At 35.7% G+C, this 23,853-nt stretch overlaps 1 protein-coding gene across 6 annotated transcripts in view; it reads right to left on the reverse strand.

Annotated features, from left to right (window-relative positions):
• Positions 1-685: 685 nt before the first annotated feature.
• RAP1B (RAP1B, member of RAS oncogene family) overlaps positions 686-23,853 on the reverse strand; it is a 45,497-nt gene continuing 22,329 nt past the window's right edge. For 2 of the 6 annotated variants that reach the window (XM_007463564.1, XM_007463566.1), the window contains exons 2-8: positions 10,497-10,578; positions 9,345-9,413; positions 8,031-8,087; positions 6,955-7,095; positions 4,987-5,130; positions 4,178-4,294; positions 686-1,931 (exon numbers count right to left, since the gene is read on the reverse strand). In XM_007463564.1, the coding sequence (XP_007463626.1) occupies positions 4,208-4,294; positions 4,987-5,130; positions 6,955-7,095; positions 8,031-8,087; positions 9,345-9,413; positions 10,497-10,553 (555 nt within the window). In that variant the 5' untranslated portion in view covers positions 10,554-10,578 and the 3' untranslated portion in view covers positions 686-1,931; positions 4,178-4,207. Of the gene's footprint in view, positions 1,932-4,177; positions 4,295-4,986; positions 5,131-6,954; positions 7,096-8,030; positions 8,088-9,344; positions 9,414-10,496; positions 10,579-12,955; positions 12,964-17,029; positions 17,038-23,853 lie in introns of those variants that run through there. The other 4 variants (XM_007463565.1, XM_007463567.1, XM_007463569.1 and 1 more) reach the window with 4 other exon arrangements.

A 23,853-nucleotide genomic window follows, 5' to 3' on the forward strand; every position in this document is an offset into this window, starting at 1 on the left:
TATATGGAACTCTGTGAGTGAAGTATGTAAGGAATAAGACATTTTTCTTTTTAAAATGAAAGCTTTTAAATGTCCCATTCAAATATCAAGTATTTAGGGGATTAGCAGACATCCCTAAATTAGATGGTATCACTAGTTAATTGCTAATATGCTCAGTGGCTGGAAAATATTTTGATAAAGTTTGAGTTAAGATTCATTTACAGATTTCAAAAAAGAACTGAATTACAGCACATCTAAGACAAACACTCATTATACAAATAGAAAGTAGTACTTGAGTCCACTTCACTGAAAGATTTTTATGACCACAGGTACAACTGCGCCCTATTGTTTTAAAAAAAATCTAAGTTTAACACCTGCCAAAGTATTTTCAATTCTTCCTCCTATACCTCAAAGAGCTACTGAACACTGCCCAGAAGGCATACGTTCATAAGTAATATTGCTTGATTTACAAAATTCTTTCCAAAGGAAAAATTCAAAAGATGGTTATGTGGATATTCAAACAATACTAAGAACAATATCTGACTTCTTTCTCTCATCATTTCTGTAACTAATGAGTCTGCCCAAATGTTAAATTATGAAACCACGCTATGCAAAATGCACCCATTCCATTTAAAAAGAAGTTAAACCCATATTTATTTACTAGCACTGTTAAACATTACACAAAACACATTCAAGTGGCAAGTAATTATAATGCAAGCCCTTGCATGGCAATCCAAATTTATTGAACTACTGATGCTAAGTTATACAAAATTGCACCACTTTAATTAAGGCTTTTAGTTTACATTTGGCCACCTCAAAAGCAGTTGTAACATTAGGTTGGTCAATTTAAATACTGTGGCTCCCTGTTGGATAGACACACAATCTTTACACCCAAACGTTAATGCATACAAAGCAACAAGGCATTGTTAAATAAAACAGCCATAGTTACTGCAACTTAGGCCTTGTGACCAATTACACATGATTAAAATTACTTCCCACATTCACATCCACAGTACTCGTCCACCATTTAACATCTCAACCAAAACGTTACACATGTGAAACAATCACTAACAGGCAAAAATACTAAACCTGTATATTTGGTATTGCAAATACACTTATGCATGAGCAAGCAGGGGATTCACAGTGAGAATCTACAGCTGCAGAAGCCTGAAAATGATTTACAAAAGTTGTTAAATCATTAAAAGATTGTTTGAAAATATACACTTCTTGTTGTAGACCCCCACTGTACACACAACTATAAACATTGTTCCCTATGTAAACAAAAAAGGAAACATATAATAAAAGATTTGAAAAGTCTGGACATTTCCTTCCCAACAGATATTAAAGGCAACGTCTTTAATCTAAGACATTATACTGAAAGGACTATCATATTTTAAAGACAAGATCACTGTCTCCACAGGTTTTTAAAAATTAAAAAAACTATATAGCTGTGTTAATCAAAGCGCTTATTTGTACAATACAATGATAATGACCTTGAATTTCTTAAAAAAAATTACAATAAGCTACAAGTATCAAAGAAGCGAAGTTATCTGGAGTAGTCTATATAGGAGCTCTTTGGACTTTCTTTTATTATGCTAAAATAGTGGTGCTTTTAGGATTTACATTATTGTACTCTCCAATACAAAGTATAGGGCGTGTTAAAGTATACAGTACACCATTTTCATACATGTACAACATTGGTGGATGAAAAATGTCTCTTAGCAGTAATACTGGATTGTAGCCTCTGGTTTTACCAGCTGCATACTCTAGGACTATTATATAAGTAAAAATCTCTCTTGTGATACTGGAAAGTGATTAGAATGTGCAAACTGATGTAGTAGCTTTCATCTGCCTCTTAAAGGGTACCACCACAGAAAGTCCATTTAAGATGTTGGTAGGTTTAACAAAGTTGGAATGCTGGCACTGTTGAATTGGGCAACAGTTCTTCAGACCTGTCAAAATGAGAAAATTAAATTAATTGAAAACATGGGGTGTAAACAGCACACTAAAGATCCAAAGGACATATTAAGACAACAGTGCTAAAGTGTCAGAAATAAATATAATACAGGCTCTTATCCTCGTCATTACATTATGACCAGGTACCACGATTCATAGCAAAGCATGGGTAGACATTTTCATCTTTTTTGGAATGACTTCATCTATTCTGCTGCCTTCTTGAAAGTCAGTTAAATGTAAGTTGAGTGTACCTTAATACAAATTTCTTTTTATTACCTTCCAAAGATTAAAAGCAAGGAAAAAAAAAACCACCATATTAAAATTTTACATTAGGTCACCTTTACTAGAATTAGGATTATAAAACAGACATCAATATTAACAAAATGGCTGATCTGTAAGTGTAAATTACAACCATAGGCTTACATGACGAATACAGAATGCACATCTAACCAGGCTTTCTAGTATTATAAAATCAAGACTTTTCTTCCCTACTCTTCCAATAAGAGTGGCTAAAAAGCTGGTGCAGAGAAGTGAACAAGATAGAATTTATTTCACGAAGGCTCTCTACAGTTGACAGCTATATACTTTTTAATTCTACATAAACAGATTCTAACAACTCTAAGATAGATGTCAGAAAAGGCTGTTACTACACTAAAATCATACCAAATTAAACTTAAAAAAATTTGAGTGATGTAAAGAAGGTAAAATCAGAACTCACGGGTCTGTCATTTATTTATTTAACTTTGGATGATTTTCTGCACACATGCCTGGGCTAAAAAAATGTTTTGTTCTGTTTTGTTTTTAAACTGGTTTTCTGGGAATCAGATTTGTTGCAAGCTTCAGAAAGGCTGTTAATATAGATGTAGCTGATGAAGTAATTTCCACAAATGCTTTGAACTTTAAGCCCTCGTTTGGAGTCTGAATGAGTTTTCTAAGTTTCCTAAATCTTAGCAGGTTGAATGTAGCAAATTGGAAAGGACAGATGGGAGTGTGTGAGCTCAGGCACATGTGTGCTGCTAAGAATGGGCACGTGGTTGGAAATGAGAGGATATAAAAAGTAAGAGGTTGTATCTCTAAACAGAAAGCCTTAAATGGGGAGTAGGGACCAAAACTCTAGAGAGATACAGAATCAGAGTTCTATGGTAGCATAGGGCCATTTAACACAGGAAGCAGCAGAGCTACAAACATTCAAAGTTCCCAAGGATAAGAGTACAGTAAGATATGGTTTAACAATACCTGGCAAACAGCAGCTAATAGGTAAGGGTTTACCATGTGCCAGGCACTGAACTAACTGCTTTACAAGTATTAACTCATTTAATATGACTGTTTTCAAAAACTATGTTACAATGTTGTATGCTCAGTTTTCCTTTGCTGTCTCATCTCAGGGTTGTATTTGTGGTTCTCTCTTCCTGGGAACTCTTCATCCCCTACACAATTTCTACTTATCCATCAGATTTCGACTTAGATGTATCTCACTCTGACAGACTTTCCCTGAATCCACAGTTCACATCTGACTGGTCTGGTGCCCCAGTTAAATGCTCCAATAGCACCCATAATAGTGACTAATTATGGACTTAGGAGCCAGACCACAGTTCAAATTCTGAGCGATGTACTCAGATCACTAGATTCAATTCTGACTAGGCTATTCACTAATTGCAGGGCTTGAACAAGTGACAATCTTTTTGTGCCTCAGTTCACTCATCTGTAATATGGGAATTATAATAATTCTGCCTCACAGGATTGTTGTGAGAGTGCAATTAACATATATAGGCAGTACTTAAGAGTGCCTGGCACATAATATATCAGGGGTTTTTTATTATCAGTACCATGCTGGACTTATTCTGCAATAGCATTTATCATATTTTGCAATTGTTTGTCTAATTCTCCAACTAGACCTTAGTTACCTTAAGGCAACAAAGAAGAAAGCAGAGAAGACTGGTTTTCATCACCACTGTATTGTCAACACAAACCAGTGACCCACTGAGGCATGAGTATATATACTGGATAAACTCATCTAGAATTCTCATTTATGTGGAATACCTTACTTCTGAGGATGATATATAAATGAAATAATTATTTTAATTACTAGGATATCATATTAACTCGTATCTTAAAAAGGAAGTAACCATTTCTCTTTTAGAAAAGAAAATCCTATATTTGCTTTCTTAACCCTTAATAAAGTTGAGGTTAAAAATTAGAGGGAACAAACACACAAAACAGAGGAAAAGATAAATCAACATACCTGGCTCAGAGCTACAATGCATTTAGTATATTAAAGCAGCTGACATGACGACTTTTTGCGGGCCTTCCCAGGCACTGGAGTTTTTCTGTTAATTTGCCGCACTAGGTCATAAAAGATCTGCAAACATATTAAATTTTTTTAAGAATTTACAGGGAAAAAAAGCCCCCAAAGAACTAAAAGTGAAAGAGTAAAATGAAAAAATTGAACTTTCCATGAACTTTTCCCCAGAAAGCAAATATTCTGTTCAGTTAAGGAATGAGAGTAAAGCCAGGTATTCTTATAATCGCCAACTTCTTTTCTGTTTATTTTTTGGGAGCGCTAAAAATCGTTCTCCTTAAAATAAATACGGAGTTGAAGGAACTGCAGGGATCTTAGTTCAGACAGAACATTTACCACCATCCAAAGAGAACAATTATGTACTCTTGTTCAACTCTATGTATCCGTACTCTACAACATTATTTTAAGTCCCTTCAAGATAACAACCATTCATGCCTTTTTGAATTTGTCTTTGCCTTTTACATAACATCCTTCATATACCTGAAGACTTAATCTGTCTTCCCCACCCCTATTATTTTCTGTCCAGTCTTCCTTCATTTTACAGTAAATTCCACTGTACCAGGTATTTAATAAAGAGGCTCAAAGAGCACTATTGCTTATTAACATGCATTTACTTAACACAAGACTTCTGCCTATATGATCAACAAAGCACCCTGAGTACAAATTAACCTGGGGTTGTGTTAATATAGACTCATTATTTTCCATTAATTTTGAATGCTAAATTCCAAATCATGAGCTCTGTTTCACCATACCTCATTAACATTTATTTTTGACTTTGCAGAGGATTCTAAGAATGCACAGTTGTTCCATTGTCTTGCTAAATTTTGACCTTGTTCCTTTCCTACAACTCTTTCATCTTCCAAGTCACACTTATTACCAACCAGAATCATTGGAACCTAAAAAGGGTAAAAACAAGTAAACAAATATGCAATATAAATTCAAATCAAAATTCAAATTAAAATGTTTCTCCTGAGGATTACTTTTTATACTCTGCCAGAAAAAATGCTAAGTTAATAATGTGTAATAAAATTTACAATTAAATATGAAAGCCTTGACAATGTTAATTTAAGAACTTTTCACGTGAAATTTTTTTAGAAAACAAGCTATGATCTACTTATAAAAGAGGGTGAAAAACCCTTAAAATTATAACACAATGGACTTTTATTTTATTTCGGCCAGCATGCGGGATCTTAGTTCCCCAACCAGGGATTGAACCCGTGCTCCCTGCAGTGGAAGTTCAGTCTTAACTGATGGACCGCCAGGGAAGTCCCTCACAGTGGACTTTTAACTAATTATAGTAAGCAAAACACAAAACCTTTTTAAAAGGAAGTGCAAAAGGGTATACCATGAAAAGCCAATATATTCCAAAATTTTAAAATGCTTCTCCAAGGGACATAAATCAATTTAAAATTTTCTGGTTTTCTAACATGTATTTATTAAATACTCATTCCCAATTTCATAACACAAAAAGGAGAAATCTGGAAAGCCCTCAAAGCAGAACTTTTAGCTTCTTACACAGTGTATATTAAAAAGCCAAAAAGTAAAATCATCTTAATTTACTAAAAATCTAGACCATATTAATCACGTGTTTGGATACATGTGATGTCTGTAATTTTAGAAGGACACTACAGGGAAAAATAATACTTATGCTGCAAAACTCCTATTAATCATTTAGAGATTGTCTTTCTAAAGAAGTTTTGGAAAAAATCCGAACTAGAAAATCAAGAATTTTGGCTTTTTAAGGAACAGATATATAGTATTATATTAATAAATACCTGTTTAATGCAACTGACAGAAAACCATAGTAGTTACCAGAGACACTGGTAAACAAACAGCTTTACCAAGGTTGCTGTAAGTATGTCAGGGTCCCCCAAAGTTCTCCTGCTTTAGAAGTCCAGGAAATGGCAGCATTTCCCATAGGTGCCCTCAAGCTCTGGAAATATTTGCTATAATTAAACTATACATAGTACAGTGGTTCTTAAAAGTGAAGTGCCCAGACCAGCAGCATCAACACCATTTGGAAATCTGTTAGAAATGCAATTTCTTAAGCCCTATCCCAGACCTGAATCAGAAACTCTGAGAGTGGGGTCTGGCAATCTAACCAGCTTTACAGGTGATTCTGATGCAAGATCAATTTGATGCAAGATGAATTTATATATATTTATATTTATATTTATATATAGTGTGATGAGGAATTAAAATAATCCATGTGAAGTTTCCTGAAGGGATTAAACTCCATTATGGTGTACTCTGAAGGGGCATGTAAATTTACATTAGAATCGAATATATCTGTTGCCTTTCTTTAAAAATTATTATTATCATTATGCTCCTTCTGTCATAGTTGCTTGAGATCTGTTCATATGTTGTTTTGATTCTTGTTAAAAAGGCTCGTAAATCTGCCAGAAATGTGGCCAGATCATATGCTCTATCAGTAATATTTGCCACCAACACCTCTCCTTCTTCTCCACCAAATGCATGATTTAGAAACAGAAAGGGTATAAAATTTATTTTACACAGGGGAGAGGAGGGTATTTCTCACTTTTTACGTTATATATAGTATTAAAGATATGTTTTTCCCCAACAAGGAAAAAGCTTTTGAAAAACAAAGCCCCCCAAATACATTAACTTTAAACTGGATTTAAATTCAAACCTTTAAGTTGGATATCACTATAATAAGGGTTTGAAACAAAATATATTTATTTATTGCGAAGCCAGCTTACATCATCAGTGTCTTTAACTCGAAGAATCTGTTCTCTCAGATCTTGTAAATCATTAAATGTGGACTGTGCTGTGATGGAATAAACTAATGCAAAGCCTTGTCCGTTTTTCATGTACAAATCCCTCATTGCTGTAAATTGTTCCTACAGTAGAAAGAAAGAATCATTAATAAACAATAATGTTAAAAAAAATGTTTTGACACATAATTTGACAATTTTCGAAGTCTATAATTAGAGCTCAAAGAAGAATGCAGTAGTGTTATGTAACATCTCTTAAAATTACAGCCTGTGGCTATTTGAAAAAAATCAGTATTTCAAGAAATAAGTGTTTTACTTAAAAATAATACACCAGAGCAGATTTATGTGCAGTAAATATACTCAAGTGGAACAGAAATGTCCTGTGTCCAAATGCTAAAGGCAGCTTTTTAATATATCATAATGTGCTGTGTAAGGCCACCCAAATTAAATCACCACGTTACCCAGAGCTAGCTCACAATGCTCTAGCTCTATGGGGGCCACCAGCACGTTACCTGTATCTTGCCATTTTCCCACACTTTTCCTCCTTCACTAGACTGTAAGCCTTTGAGTGTAAGAATATAATACACAGCACATATCAGGTATTCAAACATTAGCTGAATGAATACCACATATCCAGAACAAATTTTCCCTTCACCTTCAGATACCAACAAATCTAGTTGGTCTGTAAATATATTGAAGGAGGAAAGATAACATTCAAAATACTTCATACAGCCACTGAGGAATAAATGTATACTCTAATATTATTTTCCACATTATTTAATAAATGGTAATACAGTTTAACTTGTTTTAAAGTTAACTAGTGGGACTATGAAAACTTTCATACAAAATTTCTACTTATTTCTTCAATAAATGACCCACTGCAATGGCAAAGCACACACACAAGAAAAGGAGAATTCAAGAGGATAAGGAAAACAGCTTTAAGATTTAATGCAAGCAGTACTTTTAAATAAGCTTAACTAATGTTTGTCTACAGAATACTAGCATCTAAAGGTCAATACTGCACAAGCTGTGCATATACTTTGGTACTCTGTTTTACATACCGTTCCTGCAGTATCCAAGATTTCAAGCATACACTGCTGTGCATCTACTTCAACTTGCTTGGGGAAAAATTAAAAGAGATATTCATTTTTTTAAACATATACAAGACTACTTTAATATACCCAACAGCTAATATGATATTTAAAACAGAGACACAGATTACAGCAACTTCACAACTAATTTCAAGCAATACTCACTTTAACAAAAACAGGAGAAAAAAATAGCTAGAAAACAGGTCTACTGACCCCCAAACTGCATTAGGTGCAAAAACCATGTGTTCTGAATTTAACACAAGGATATCTATTGATACAAAATACACAAGATCCAACCTCAATATTAATCACTCAGCACTTAAATCTGGAGAGGAAATGATTTCAAAATAGCTCAAAAAAATTATTTTAAAACCAGTAATAGTTCCAATAATACCAGAAGTAACTGTCTATCTCAATTCTCCCATACTTTAGATATACCTTCATTTCTCTAGATAACCACATCCCCTTCACCATATTGGAACAACAAAATTTCTAGGAGCAAGGAAGCAGAGGAGAGCTATCAAATAAATTATATATCCCTGCTACCCTTTTTACCTAACATTTCCTAGGGAACAAAATTATACATGTGGAAAGAAGAGTAATATTGCCTCACTGCTGGGGTGCAGAAAGGGGTTTCCAGTTTGTTTTGGTAGACTGTGGACACAGGGAGGAACGGAAACACAAAGTCTGCACAGCAGCAGGGGCCAGACTGGCCACTATGTCAAGGTGGAGGGATAACTCTCTCCCTGCTAAATAAAAAATCTCTGTGCATTTATAGTTTTACTGTCACATGTTGTACAAGTGAACATATGGACAGAAATAAACCTTTCTACTATTACGAGTAGTGGAACTTTCTCAAGGAGTTGTAAGTAGGAAGGTTAGGGAGACTTTTGTACTTACATCTTTATATTAAAAAGAAGGGAGCCTGAGAGTATTCAGTCTTTGGGGGGCAGGAAGGGGAGAGAAACACAGAGCTACCACTTGAAATGCATGGCCCAGCTCTAAAGTTAGTGTGTCAAATTACAATTTTGTGCTCAGTATAAACTTAAAATTCTTTGAGAGCGAGAGATAAGACAGAGAACAAGAGTGACTGTTTAAGATTCTCAAGCTGGTAAACACACAATGCCAGGAAATAATCAGGTGTGATCTCTCCCCACTAATTTTATAAATTAACTCTGCTTCTTCGTCCTACTCTGTAAACAACATTTAATAATTATTAAGCTAAAAACAAGAATTTATATTTATAGTAAGTCAAAAGCATAAGGTCTTCTAAAGTTAACATACCTTTCTATAAGAATCTTCTATCGTAGGATCATATTTTTCAACAAAAATTCCTTGAACAAATTGTACAGTCTGAAAAAAGTTAACATACCATTATACTCCCCCCAAAATAACACATTCAATTCTGCACATTTTAAAGTATTGACTTCATATAGCTAGTTATACCACTGATTAAAAAAACAACCACAACTATATTTGAAGATACGCATTTGGTGGGAAAATTACTTTAGAAAGCTTTTTAAAAAAAAATTAATAATTACCAAGCTCCTTATTGGGTAAGTCTAAATTTAGAGATCATATATTGAAAAATCGTTAAATGGCTCCTGTTTCAGTCCTAAGGGCTTAAATTTGAATTTTAGTTAGAAAGTGGCTAATTATCTTGTGTACACACATATGTGCACACTCACAACACCTCCCCATTACTTTGGATATATTTACAAATGAAAAAGCAGTTCATGCCCCATTGTACACACTTCTCAGTTTGATCCAAGCATGTCAAATTCTGTGCTAGGTGTTTATCTTAAGTGGCAAAGTAAGATGGTCAATCTATCTTACTGTGGGGCTTTGCTAAACTCTGAACTGTGCATCAAGTTATTTCCCCGAAGTTTCTCTCCTTCCCCACCCACCACTGTCAAGTTGTGTCTTCTTTCTTGCTTTACTATTTCTTGATACAGAAAACACAGTGGGACAGTCAAAGGTAATCTTTGAAAAATTTTTTTATATAAGGTGCATTTAATTTTTGTAACATAAAATTTGTATTGTAAGCCAACTCACAATGAGATGGACCAAAATTTATTCCTGTCTGGCTCTGAAATGCAGACACCCATTTATATGCGCTGAAAGTCAGTCAGTTAAAGAACGGACTCACTTTGGCATAATATACTTCTTTGTGTTAAATCTCTTTATGTGTTCTTTCCCTTCTGTACTTAGTCCAAACCGTATTCTGGTCTGGAACCCATGTTCCAGAGAGAATAAGATCTACCCAGATACAACTAAAAGTTGACTAAATTACAAGAAAAATATTATATTACTTCTAAAATCATTATGAGATTTCACCTTAACAAATAAATAAAGACAAATAAGCAAAACCTAAAACTCAACAGAAAAAGAACACGTCTTGGAGTAAATAGCTTGGGTACAGTGAGAATGTCTTACCAGAGCAGATTTTCCAACACCTCCAGAGCCAAGAACGACTAGCTTATACTCACGCATGGTGCAAACTTGTAAAATCTAGTACCTTATTAAAGAAAAGAAAAGAAAAAAAGAATTCTTAAGTACTATCTTTGTATTCATGTCCTTCTTATATAAACAAGACATTCAAGCATTTACTTAAAATGACTACTATACCATATTAATATGGAGCATTTCATAAACAGACTTACTAAAGGATGCTACTGGTGGTACCCTTTATAAAACATCAGAGGAGGAAAGAAACTGCAGAATTATAGATGTGACTTTTAGCCCTATCCTAAATTCAATTACAATAAAATATATACTCCATCAATAAAAAAAGGGAGGAAGGCTGAAAAACAACATTAAGGGGCATTCTGTTAGCTATAAGATGGCAGTGATAGACATGTTATCCCCCTTTTCTGAACCATCTGCAACCCTGAGTCACAAGTAGTTGAGTGCCTACTAAGTACAAGGATATACCCAATGAACAACAAAAAAATTCCTGGCCTCAAGTGAGCTAACATTCTGGTAAAGATGAACACGATAGGGGAGGGGTCTGCAGACAAATCCAACTCACTACCTGTTTTTGTACATAAAGTTTAGTTGAAATACAGCCACACCCATTCATTTGTGTATTGTCAATGGCTGCTATCTTGTAATGGCAGAGCTAAGTCATTACAACAGAGGCTGCCTGGTTCACAAAGCCTAAAATATTTACTATGTGGCATTTATAGAAAAAACTTGCTCGTCTCTGAGATACATAAATGGTAAGTGAGTTAGCAGAGAAAGCAGACCAAATATATATTCCTGAAATGGGTGTGGGGTGTGGGGACAGGAGACAGATGGGGTGGCACAAGGAAACTGAAACGGTCAGGAATCAGAAGATCTCAAGAACACGAAAGCCCAGACTGAAAAAGTCTCCTGAGTGTTCAATATGCTAAAATGGTAGAAATCAAAACAAAATAAAACTGAAAAGAAACAATCCATACCAAGGCTCATCATTAGAAAATTTCAGTACACTAAGGAGAAAGAAAGAAAGATCCCGAAAGTTTCAGGGTGGGGAACAACATGAGAACACAAAGCTCCCACATTCCTAGAGAAAAATAATTGGCCAGTGGCCATGGTGTAAAAGTAGCCACCAGAATAGGTTTTAAACCTTCTTAATCAAGAAATGACAGTTGGGCTTCCCTGGTGGCGCAGTGGTTGAGAGTCCGCCTGCCGATGCAGGGGACACGGGCTCGTGCCCCGGTCCGGGAAGATCCCACAGGCCACGGAGCGGCTGCGCCAGTGAGCCATGGCTGCTGAGCCTGCGCGTCCGGAGCCTGTGCTCCGCAACAGGAGAGGCCACAACGGTGAGAGGCTCGCGTACTGCAAAATAAACCCAAAAACCAAAACCAAAAAAAAAAACTAAGTTTCAAATTGATTAAAGAGCCCAATGTCAAAAAAAAAAAAAATTATAGGGCTTCTCTGATGACGCAGTGGTTGAGAGTCCGCCTGCCGATGCAGGGGACACGAGTTCGTGCCCCGGTCTGGGAAGATCCCACACGCCGCGGAGAGGCTAGGCCCGTGAGCCAAGGCCGCTGAGCCTGCGCGTCTGGAGCCTGTGCTCCACAACAGGAGAGACCACAACAGTGAGAGGCCCGCGTACCACAAAGAAAAAAAAAATAGGATTACTTAGGTGATAACTCTATTCAGTTCCATGCACACCGTAGCCAACCACATGGACCTACATTAATATTTGAGAAATATTTAAAAATAAACTTAGGATTCTCATGAAAGATGCCTTCAAATAAATTTTTGTTTCTGAACCCATCTAGAGGGAATATGGTAACTTTGGGGACAAAAATTTCCTAAACACCCCAAAGAGCAAACCAACTAACTTTAACACAAATAAAATTAGACTCATCTCCCTGCATCTTTTATCCTTTAGGTGGCTGGGCTGTGTCACTTTTTGATGCCTTCTTTGTCATTGTTTATCATTAACTTAAAAAAAAAAAAAGAAAAAAAGACTCACTTCAGTGAGCGCAGCAATATGCCAACCAATCAGCAATTGCCTCACTTGAGTGACACTACTTTTACTTGTTGACATTAACTCACTCCTGCCTTTGAAAGTCTGTGAATCTTTGGACTCTGAAATTCCCTAAAAACCCTATAAGACTAGCAATGTGCTCTGCTCAGGGGAGGCAGTATCAGACCAGGATAGCTTTTCCTTAAGTAATCAATAATTTCAGCTTTGTGTTTTAGGTTTATATATTGAATGGGGTCTCTCATTCTTTGACAGTCAACCTAAGACCCTCATTTGGCATCATTCCAAATGATGCCCTTAGACAAACAAGTGTACTGAATGGGCTGCCTGTGTCCAACTTGTTTGTTCTTTGATTTTCCTATCAGATGAGTCAATCTCAACAATGACAGGTGCTCCAATCAGTGCTTGAGCTCACACTGCTAACTTTGTTACCCTAGGATTTGTACCAAGTAGGTTTTTGTATAAGGCAATTAAGCCTTTTGGCTTTGGCTTGGAGTGTCCTATTTGATAAATATTTTTGCCATTAGTTTATAATTCTTCAGCTACTTGCTTTGCTTTTGTTCATCTACTTGCTCAAAATTTTGTCTCACATGTTTTGTTTTGTCCTGTATTGTCTTGTTTCCATTCACTGAATAAGGGAGTGCTCCATGTGGAATGGATGGACGCATAGGCCTGAGAGCCTCCAATGCAATTCAAACTGGCCCCAAGCACTAAAGGTTAAAGATGAGTAACATCAGTGACCAATTCAGGCAAAGTTGAGTGATGGGCCAAACTTCACCTCGGGTCACTTAAACTTTCATGACAGCATTACAAGGTCAATAACCATGGGGTTTATTATGGGGCACCTTCCTAACTTCTGCTTGATCAGGGAACCTGAGAATCTGTTTGTAAGGACACATTTGTTAAAAGAAAATTTTAAACTCTTTCTGCCATCTTTCTGTGCTGATATAATGGTGCACACGAAAAGTCCTAGCTGATGCTCTCAAGAGCATCAATAATGCTGAAAGGAGAGGCAAGTGCCAGGTTCTTATTAGGCCATGCTCCCAAGTCATCATCCAGTTTCTGTGATAATGAAGCATGGTTACATTAGCGAATTTGAAATCAATTATCACAGGGCTGGGAAAACTGTTGTGAACCTCACAGGCAGGTCAAACAAGTGTGAAGTGATCAGTCCCTAGATTTGATGTGCAACTCAAAGATCTAGAAAAATGGCAGAAAAACCTGCTCCTGTCCTATCAGTTTGGTTTCACTGAGCTGACAACTCCAGATGGCATCACGGACCATGAAGAAGCAAGATAAAAACACAGGAGAGAAAATCCTGGGATTCTTCTTCTAGGGATGTAATACAAACATGCAAATAAAATGCCTCAATGGGGACTTCCCTGGTGGTCCAGTGGTTAAGAATCCACCTTCTAATGCAGGGGATGCCGGTTCTATCCCTGGTTGGGGTACTAAGATCCCACATGCCCTGGAGAAACTAAGCCTGCATCCTCTGGAGCCCATGCACCACAACTAGAGAGAAGCCTGCGCATGGCAACAAAGATCCCACGTGCCTCAACTAAGACCTGACACAGCCAAAAAAAAAAAAAAAGGCCCAATGGAAAAAAAAATTTTAAGCACTCTTAAGTCATTTTTATCTAGGAATAATTTACATCCAGTAAAACAAGCAGATCTTAAGCATACAGTTAAATAAGTTCTGGCATATGCCAATACCCTCACAACCACAAACACAGCCCTCATTCAGATTTAAAACACTTCCAGGGACTTCCCTGGTGGTCCAGCAGTTAAGAATCCGCCTTCCAATGCAGCGGATGTGGGTCCCATCCCTGGTTGAGGAACTAAGATCCCACTGCCATGGGGCAGCTGAGCCTGCGCGCCACAACTACTAAGATCCCCTGCCATGGGGCAGCTGAGCCTGCGCGCCACAACTACTGAGACCGTATGCCACAACTAGAGAGAAGCCTGCACGCCGTAACGGAAGATCCCGTGTGCCACAACTAAGACCCGACACAGCAAAATAAATATTTGAAAATTTGTATTAAAAAAAGATTTAAAACACTTCCATTACCCAGACAGTTCCCAATGTGCCTCTTCCCACTTAATTACCCCGACACTGTTTTCTTGACTCTAGTGATCTCTTTATTTGCCAAGGCCATACCTTTTCTAGGAAAAACTTCTGTGTCTTTTATAAACTTCCAATATAATCTTGACTCTTGCACTTACATTGGTAAATTACAAAATTGGTGACTTTGACAACTGCAACATAACAACAGGACTTACGGCCAACTTTTAAAATGTCAAAATTAATACTTTAAGAGGAATTATAAATATAGAAAAATTATGAGACAAAAATAACATTCACTAATCAACTTCTCTAACTGGTATTCTGAAGCCTCAAAATAAAACGACTAAGACTGTCTCTCTTTACTCCCCTGCTCAAACCTCTGGAAACCTACCCTCCCTGAATCATTGTCTCTTTATACTATCCACAATACCCTTCTTTCCATCTGCTCCTTACCCATACCTCTGAAATGAACTACCTTTCTTGGGGGTTTCTCAGCAAAGGAAAAATTATACTAAACAACAGCCTCTTTAAATTGCTGAAGTGGAAGTCAGAGCTATAGAAACTGAACTTAAAGACTGGTCTAGAATTTAGCTGAGAGTTATGCTTAAAGATTTTTCTAAATCTCAGGTAGACTGACAGAAATTTGTTACAGAATCCCAACTTACTTACTAATTATTTAATTTCATCATAGAGAAAAAAGGTTAAAAGCAGCAGGATAGTAAAGACCAGATTGAAACAGCCCAGCCTGTTAAAAAAAAAAAATTGGCCTTGAGAGAACAAAAACCTATTTATTAGGAAATACACTATTTCAGGGGTAGATTGGTCAACATTTAATACTGTAGACAAAATGAACATTACTTGATAGGAAACAAAATAAAAATTGACTTCAGGAAATTTTAAAGGGAGACATGTCCCTTCTTTCTGTAAATGGGCTCAGACCTGAACAGGAAACTGAAAATGGAAAATTAGAAAATCTACAATAGTTGAGCATTTTCAGAGATCCTCATAAAGTAAACAAGCTAGAAAGAAAAATTAAACCCAAAGGTCTTTGTTTTCTAAGAAATGGGGGCCTATGGGTGAGGAAACTTGTACATACTGACTAAAAAAAGTAAACAATGTGAACTGCATTTCTTAATGCGATGCCTGGGGTCCTACTTCCCAGTTGCTTCATTTACCCATAAATGAGTATTATTTGTTGCTAGAATGAGTCAGGTTCATCCATATTATTGCTTCTATCAGTAATTTGTGTTCCTTCTATCTCTTTATTATTGATAAAAAGCAGATCCACTGTATGGATATAAGTAATGTTTTCTTTATCCATTCACCCGCTCATGGACATTTGGTTTGTTTCCAGCTTGTGGATATTATAAATAATGCTTATCAATTTGTTTTAATTTTAGTAACTCAACCAAGAATTTTTACTGCAGATCTCTAAGATCACAGGAAATTGAAAACATTTCAAATTTTGAAGAAGGAAATATGAAAGTCATCAATAGACTTTCAAATTTAAAAACATAGTGACAAAACACATCTAACTTACCAATAAGCAGCTTTCTAACAAGGAACACTAATAAGTAACAACCACAAATGAACAGTCATTCTTTCATTAATTTTTTTGGCCAATATTTCCTAATATGGACAAACGACCAAAATATTTTTATTTAAATCCTAATAAATACCAAGGCTACGGATATTATTTTCCTTAAAAAAAAAAAAAAGTCTAGCAGTATGAAAGCCAAGATTTGAACTAATACCTGTTTTTCAAATCTGTGCCTTCTACTACACCGGCTTTGAAAAACTACATATTCTAAGCCTGGGATAAAACGTGGATTTCATTATGAATGCCAACTCTGACTGACTGGCAATGACCATTACTTCTGTTTTAAAAATTTCATGCACAATTTTAAGATGGGTAGAGTTATAACAGAATTTCAAAGGGATTTGTGATAACTGCTGTTTGAAACATTGAGAACAAACTGTTCTCTTTCACTGAACTCCAAAAGAGGGACAATTTTGACAGCATAGCATAGTGGTTCACAGCACCTAAGTTTTAAATCCTCGTTCTGTATAACCTTGGCAAGTCATGAAACCTTTCAGAGCTTCCCTTTCCTTACAGGGAAAATGGAGACAGTAATGCCTACATGGTAAGGTTGTGAGATGGATACACAAGAGCATAAACTCCACAATAACAACAATTTTTGTCTGTTTTATAATATCCCTGAACCTCAAACAGTGACTGACATATATAGTATGTGCTCCACTAATTAAAGAATGAAATGCAGTGATTTCCCTCAAGAGTACTTACACATAGTAATAATCAATAAAAGATAGCTTTTAAAACAAGTATAACAGCAATGGTCTGGGCTACTGCTCAATACAGTGTAGCAGAACTGATGTTCCCTCAGTTGAGAATCACTGCTCTACCCTTTTACCTACTAGCTTAATAAAACATTAAGAATGCAGGAGGAGGGCTGCTATCCAGCTTTTGTCTAATTTAGAAAGTTTCTTCTAGTTAGGCAAAGAGATACAATGCATAGCCTAAAACTATTTTATACAATGCATAGCCTAAAACTATTTTCCAATCATATGTGGGTTTCTGTCTTAGTCCTCCTGTCACTACAACCAGTTTGGAACATGTTAAAATCAACTGAACTATATTATAATTCTTTAGCTATGCTTACTATTTAAGTATCATCTAAGTGGCACTTTTATTTATTTATTTATTTTAAACATCTTTATTGGAGTATAATTGCTTTACAATGGTGTGTTAGTTTCTGCTATATAATTGCTTTACAATGGTGTGTTAGTTATACATATACATATGTTCCCATTCTTGTGTCTCCCTCCCTCCCACCCTCCCTATCCCACCCCTCTAGGTGGTCACAAAGCACCGAGCTGATCTCCCTGTGCTATGCGGCTGCTTCCCACTAGCTATCTATTTTACGTTTTGTAGTGTATATATGTGCATGCCACTCTCTCACTTTGTCACAGCTTACCCTCCTCCCTCCCCATATCCTCAAGTCCATTCTCTAGTAGGTCTGTGTCTTTATTCCCATCTTAGGTTCTTCATGACCTTCTTTTTTTCTTTTCCTTAGATTCCATATATATGTGTTAGCATATGGTATTTGTTTTTCTCTTTCTGACTTACTTCACTCTGCATGACAGACCCTAGGTCCATCCACCTCACTACAAATAACTCAAATTCGTTTCTTTTTATGGCTGAGTAATATTCCATTGTATATACGTGCCACATCATCTTTATCCATTCATCTGATGATGGACACTTAGGTTGCTTCCATCTCCTGGCTGTTGTAAACAGAGCTGCAATGAACATTTTGGTACTTGACTCTTTTTGAATTATGGTTTTCTAGGAGGCACTTTTAGAATACATTTTAACATCTCTGAAACTGGAATGTACCTTATAGCAAACTCCCGTGTCAATACAAAAAGCTAATTATATATCAGTATTTTTAATCATTAAAAAATGTAGTTTAGGCAGAAAGACTGGGAAATAACTCTCCTGTAAGTCTTTAAAAAACATTACTATGGGGCTTCCCTGGTGGCACAGTGGTTGAGACTCTGCCTGCCGATGCAAGAGACACGGGTTCGTGCCCCGGTCCGGGACGATCCCACATGCCGCGGAGCGACTGGGCCCGTGAGCCATGGCCGCTGAGCCTGCGCGTCCGGAGCCTGTGCTCCGCAATGGGAGAGGCCACAGCAGTGAGAGGCCCGTGTACCGCAAAAAAAACCAAAAAACAAATTACTATGCAAAAATCCTTTACTACTGGTGTTTTCTCTGACCCTTAATATTAATTACACGAGTCAATATTTATTGCACTTCAAGTTATGCAGACTGTAATTCTGACGACCTGGGAAGAATTTCAGTATTACTACTTTAGGAGTAGTGAGAAAATCTTGAGCTTGTAATGTAAAATGAATTTTAATTCTCTTGAACTTTATTTATGTATATATATGGTGGTGGATTGTCTTTCTTCTTTTGCTTACGTTTTTTCTGACAGTTTTATTACTAATAAACAGTAAATTTTTAAAATACACAAATGAAAATTAAAACTGGAAGGTGAAAGAGGAGTTGTGGAGTTGTCTTGTAATTACTCCATTTTAATAGTAACTTAAAAATATTAGTGGGCTTCCCTCGTGGTGCAGTGGTTGAAGATCCGCCTGCCGATGCAGGGGACACGGGTTCGTGCCCCAGTCTGGGAGGATCCCACATGCCGCAGAGCGGCTGGGCCCGTGAGCCATGGCCGCTGAGCCTGTGCATCCGGAAAAAAAAAAAAAAAATATTGGTAACTACTGGCAGTTAAAAAAAGGGGGGGGGGATTGGATGAAGACAGTCAAAAGGTATAAACTTCCAGTTATAAGTGCATACTAGGGATGTAATGTATAACATTATAAATATAATTAACACTGCTTACATTACACAAAAGTTCCTAATAGAGTAATAAATCTTAGGAGTTCTCATTACAAGGAACATATTTTCTATTTCTTTAATTTTGTATCTAAACGAGATGATGGATGTTCATTAACTTACTGTGGTAATCATTTCATGATGTATCTAAGTCAATTCATTATGCTGCACACCTTAAGCTTATACAGCACTTGCATGTCAACTTTATCTCAATAAAACCAGGAAAAAAAAGTGGCCATTAGAAAATCAAAAATGCCAAGTTTAGCCTGTCACTCAACTCACAATGAATTATAATTATAAAATATTGATGTTGGCAAAAAAAGTATTTTTCAGATAAATAACACGCTGATTGTGACGTATGTTTAAAGAAAACAGACAAGCTTAAAAGAACCAATTAAAATTCTTTCAATTCTATTTTTAAACTTTAACTAGTATGCCTCTTCTCAAAAAGGGCTAAGAGTTAACTATTAAACATTACAAAATTAAACTTATTATTTTAAGTGCTTTAGAGAAAAAGAAATACTCTATACAATGTAAATATTGGCATTTTAAACATTTTCCTCTCATATCGAAGCTGTATTTGTCTTTTTTATTAATTATCATGCTAAAAAATCTAGAAAGAAAAGATAAATAGGGTAGCAAAGTATTTAAGTTCTAAGTACTTGGATTGTATTCTGAGAAGCCTGCTGATCTGTTGTGCCTTCTTGTACATAAGCAGGAAATAAGGATTAAGACACACACAAAAAGATACAAAGTATCTTAGAAATTATTAGAAGTATATTAGAAATTACTGACAGATGGTAACTAGACATCATGGTGATCATAACTTTCATAATGTATATAAACGATGAATCACTTGAAACTAATATAACATTGTGAGTTATACTTCAGTAAAAAAATTTACAGAGTTCTGACTATTATGTATTATTGCAGTGGACTGCCATTTAAAGAGATGGGAAGAACAATTAAAACCATTTTATAATCAACAGAAAAACTGACACTGAAAGAGACTTTAACAACCTTCAAGTTAAGGGCAACACCACCAGAAAGTGTTAGATGAAGATGTCAGCAACAGCGGATATCTCGGCTAAACATTTTGCCAAGAATTATGGTGCTACTGGTTAACTGTAAAACATTCTAGTTTGATTTTCATTGTAGGTGATGGAATTTGATTTTGTTGGTTTATATATGCTCTTTTATGGCATTTCTTGTACGTAATGGCATTTATCCAAAAAATCTGAATGCAGTTTGGAAGTTATCTGTAATGAATTATAAATTAACAATAACCTGTTTATATATTAATCTGAAGTTCCAGAATTATTTGAATCAAGCTTTAATCTATGAATTCACCAATTATATTAACCCATTAATGAGGGAATCTCAGATCCCCATTTTTTGGGGGGTGGCTAAACAGGCAAGAACATAGAATACGTGCAAAATGAATTTATCAATAGTGCCATTTCTCATTTATACGTCTTCATCAGCGAGAAAGTGCTTATATACAAGTAGACATTTATCCAGTTATAAATACGAAGCATGATTCACACAGCTTCTCCAACAATCTAACATTCCAGATGAAGAAAATCAATTAAATTTGTAAAGAACTATCAAAACACGGAAAATTCCACTATGGTTACAACTGGAAGTATTTTCTACACTAATTTTTCAAATGTATAAATATTTCTGCTACTTATCTTTGAATAAAACAATTTGGGGGGTAATTTTCGGTATTATATGTCATTTGCATTTAAAGATTCCTAATTTTAGTTACTTATATAGATCCCCTAAAATCTGTAGGACAACAACCAACTCCTGGATCAATCGAAGTAAGTGATACATTAGAGACTTATCTTTGCTTTCATTGGTTCTTTTTATCAGTTTAAGCAAGTGTTTAATTCTAGTCTCAGAGAAAATCATAGCAAAGACATGTAATGACAAGAAAATAAAACCCCTAGGGTTCCTTCTCAAGTCAAGTTTCAGTGTCGGCTTTGTAATTGCTTGAAATGAAAGTTGAGGAAAGAAGACATAATCATATTCTACATAAAGTTCAGCAAATTTATCTAAGACAATATTTCATCAATCAGAAATGACTGGCATTTTTACAAAAATACAAAATAATGGATGCTAGAACGATTCTGAGCAGAAAATTCTGAAGACATTTATGAGTCAAAGAAAATAAAAATCAGTGAAGTTTTAGTCTAAATGTATTCACTATATTAAAGTACATATCAAAAAGCAAACAACTGATTCAATTATCTACCATTCTGTATTGCATATTTTTCATTAACAAGACCTAGGGCACACCCAAGTTCAGATATTACTGTCCCCAATTAAGAACTGTAAGAGTAAATCTAAATATCATCAGGGGAATTTTAAAAAGCATTACAAAATGATCAACAGATGTACTAAAAAAACCTCTTGGCTATTTACTTCATGTTGACATTTACTGAAGACCTACTGTGAACCAAGAATTGTGCTAGAACCTGAGGATTAAAAAAGAAAACCTAAGACATGACACCTTCTAATCAAGATTACTGTATTATAGCATTCAATATTCAACATTCATATGTGAGTGCCTTCTGTATGTTAGGCTCTGTTCCAGGCAAAGGGAATAAAGCAGTGAATAAAAGACACTGCCCCAATAATTTACTGCCCCCCGGGGGGGGAACAAATAAAATCAATATAAAATATGTCAATCTGACAAGCACTATGGAGAAAAACATATAAAACAAGTTAAGGGAGATAGTGTGGGAATGGAGAGATTATAGCTCAGTACCCAGTCATTTCAACAAATTGATATTAAATCCTATTTTTAACAAAACACTCTACCATTAGGCTTTGTTCGGTTCAGTATCTTTAGTATTTTTGGTGGGGTAATGTTCCAACTAATTTGTGGCTGAAGTTAAATTTGGATTGGGGAGAGTCATAGAGATTTGTCTAGGATCCAACGAGAGAGCTCATGGCTTCTATGCCCCTTCTTCCTTTGCTAATAGGGGTGTATAAATGGGATTTCTGGAGGAATCTAAACATTAGCTAGTCTTATGAGGTACCGTTATTCAACATGTACAAAATGCCCCTCGGTGATTTCCTTTGCCAGCTCTGGACAGAAGAATATTCATGATTCCCCCCATTGTGTAGAAAGAATAACACATAGATCAGGATAGAATAGAATGCTCCTGACTCATGAATACTCAGGATGCAGTCCTTAGGAGGGTAGTGTCCAGGAAACATCTTTGAAGTATTCCTCGCACTGTCTCAGCCCACATTGGTCGTTCCTCTTTCTGACAGGCTGCACCAAATACTTTAGGACTTAATCATACACTATCTTGTCTTCTAAGAGGAGAAAAAAAGCTGTAGAAAGCAACATTATCTTGTGATTTAAGAGGCTTGGCTCTATTTTAGAAGTTAAATAATTTGAGATAAATAAATTTATTCTCAATTTCCAGGTTCCTTTGTCTGTACAATGAGGAAATAAGGGAAAGTGAAGTATTGAGCAGAGATGCCTTACTCAGCCAGGTAGGCATGTAAATGCCTCAAGCAGCAAGGTGTTAATATTAGGGAATAGTGTGGATTGCAGCCAAATAGAGTGAATGCTTATACAGCTAAAATCTTTCAAATTCTAAAAACTGTGAATACTGTGAAAACCAACAAATCTATTTGAGTTACGGAGATTTGGACACCAGTTTTTTACTTCTGGACTGGATGAACTCTAAGGTCCCTTTCAATTCCAAAATGTACTGTTACATCAAGTTTTGAAGAATTATACACAGATATAATTTTTGAAGTATCCTAACGTTATATTCCTCTTCTTAATTAATATAAAAAACAATACACAGTTGACCCTCGAACAACATGGGTTTGAACCATGTGGGATCCACTTATACATGAATTTTTAAAAATAAATACATACTACACAATTGGAGGTTGGTTGACTCCCTGGATGCCCAGGGCTGACTGTAAAGTTATACTTGAATTTTCGACTGCACGTGTATTGGTCCACCCAACCCTCGTGTTGTTCAAGGGTCAACTGTAAAATTCTATGTTTGTAATAAAATTTAATGATAATGTAAATATTCTTTTCCTAACTTCATAATGGAGGTTTAGTATTATATAGACATTTTAGAATTATCATCTTTCAAATATAATATAGATAAAACTAAATAAAAGACTGGAAACAATAAGGACAATCTCCCTATTCATAGGCTGTCCTATGGGAAAACCTGTCAACAACTACTGGGCATTCAACCAAGGCAAGATGCAAATGCCTTCTACATTTTCTTCCTCCTTCTGGCATGCTAGTCCAAGATGCTTTGTGCAGTTAAGGCTTCTTTCAAAGTAATTTAAGTTTAGGGCATGGGCATGAGATTCTCCCTCAGGAAACATACTTCTCTTCAACCATCACCCCAAATGAAGAGATTGGTTGTAGAGGGGATTATACATATTGATTATGGGGATTAAGGTTGGGAAGTAAAATATAAAAAGAAGTAAAAAGTGGTTGTAAAGGAGAAGTGTATATATAAAATATGCAAAAAATGTGGAGTGGGGACCAAATGTCACCAGGCTGACCCATAAAACACTGAATAATAGATTCTAATTAAAGACTGCTTTAATCCTATCCAGGATAAAATATAATACACCATCAAACCAAAGGAATTAAGGAAACTTTGGTTATATTAATCCAGTAACAAAATTTGTATACACAAGGTTACCTTGAAAATGCTTGATATCAAGATTATCTTGAAAAGCAAATACACTGATTCTTTGTTTTGAAATGATAGACCTATGTTTCAATAACAAAGCAATCCTATATTTTAAGCAAAAC

This window comes from Lipotes vexillifer, unplaced genomic scaffold (genome assembly GCF_000442215.2).
Source record: "Lipotes vexillifer unplaced genomic scaffold, Lipotes_vexillifer_v1.1 scaffold602, whole genome shotgun sequence".
NCBI classification, from domain to species: Eukaryota; Metazoa; Chordata; class Mammalia; order Artiodactyla; family Lipotidae; genus Lipotes; species Lipotes vexillifer.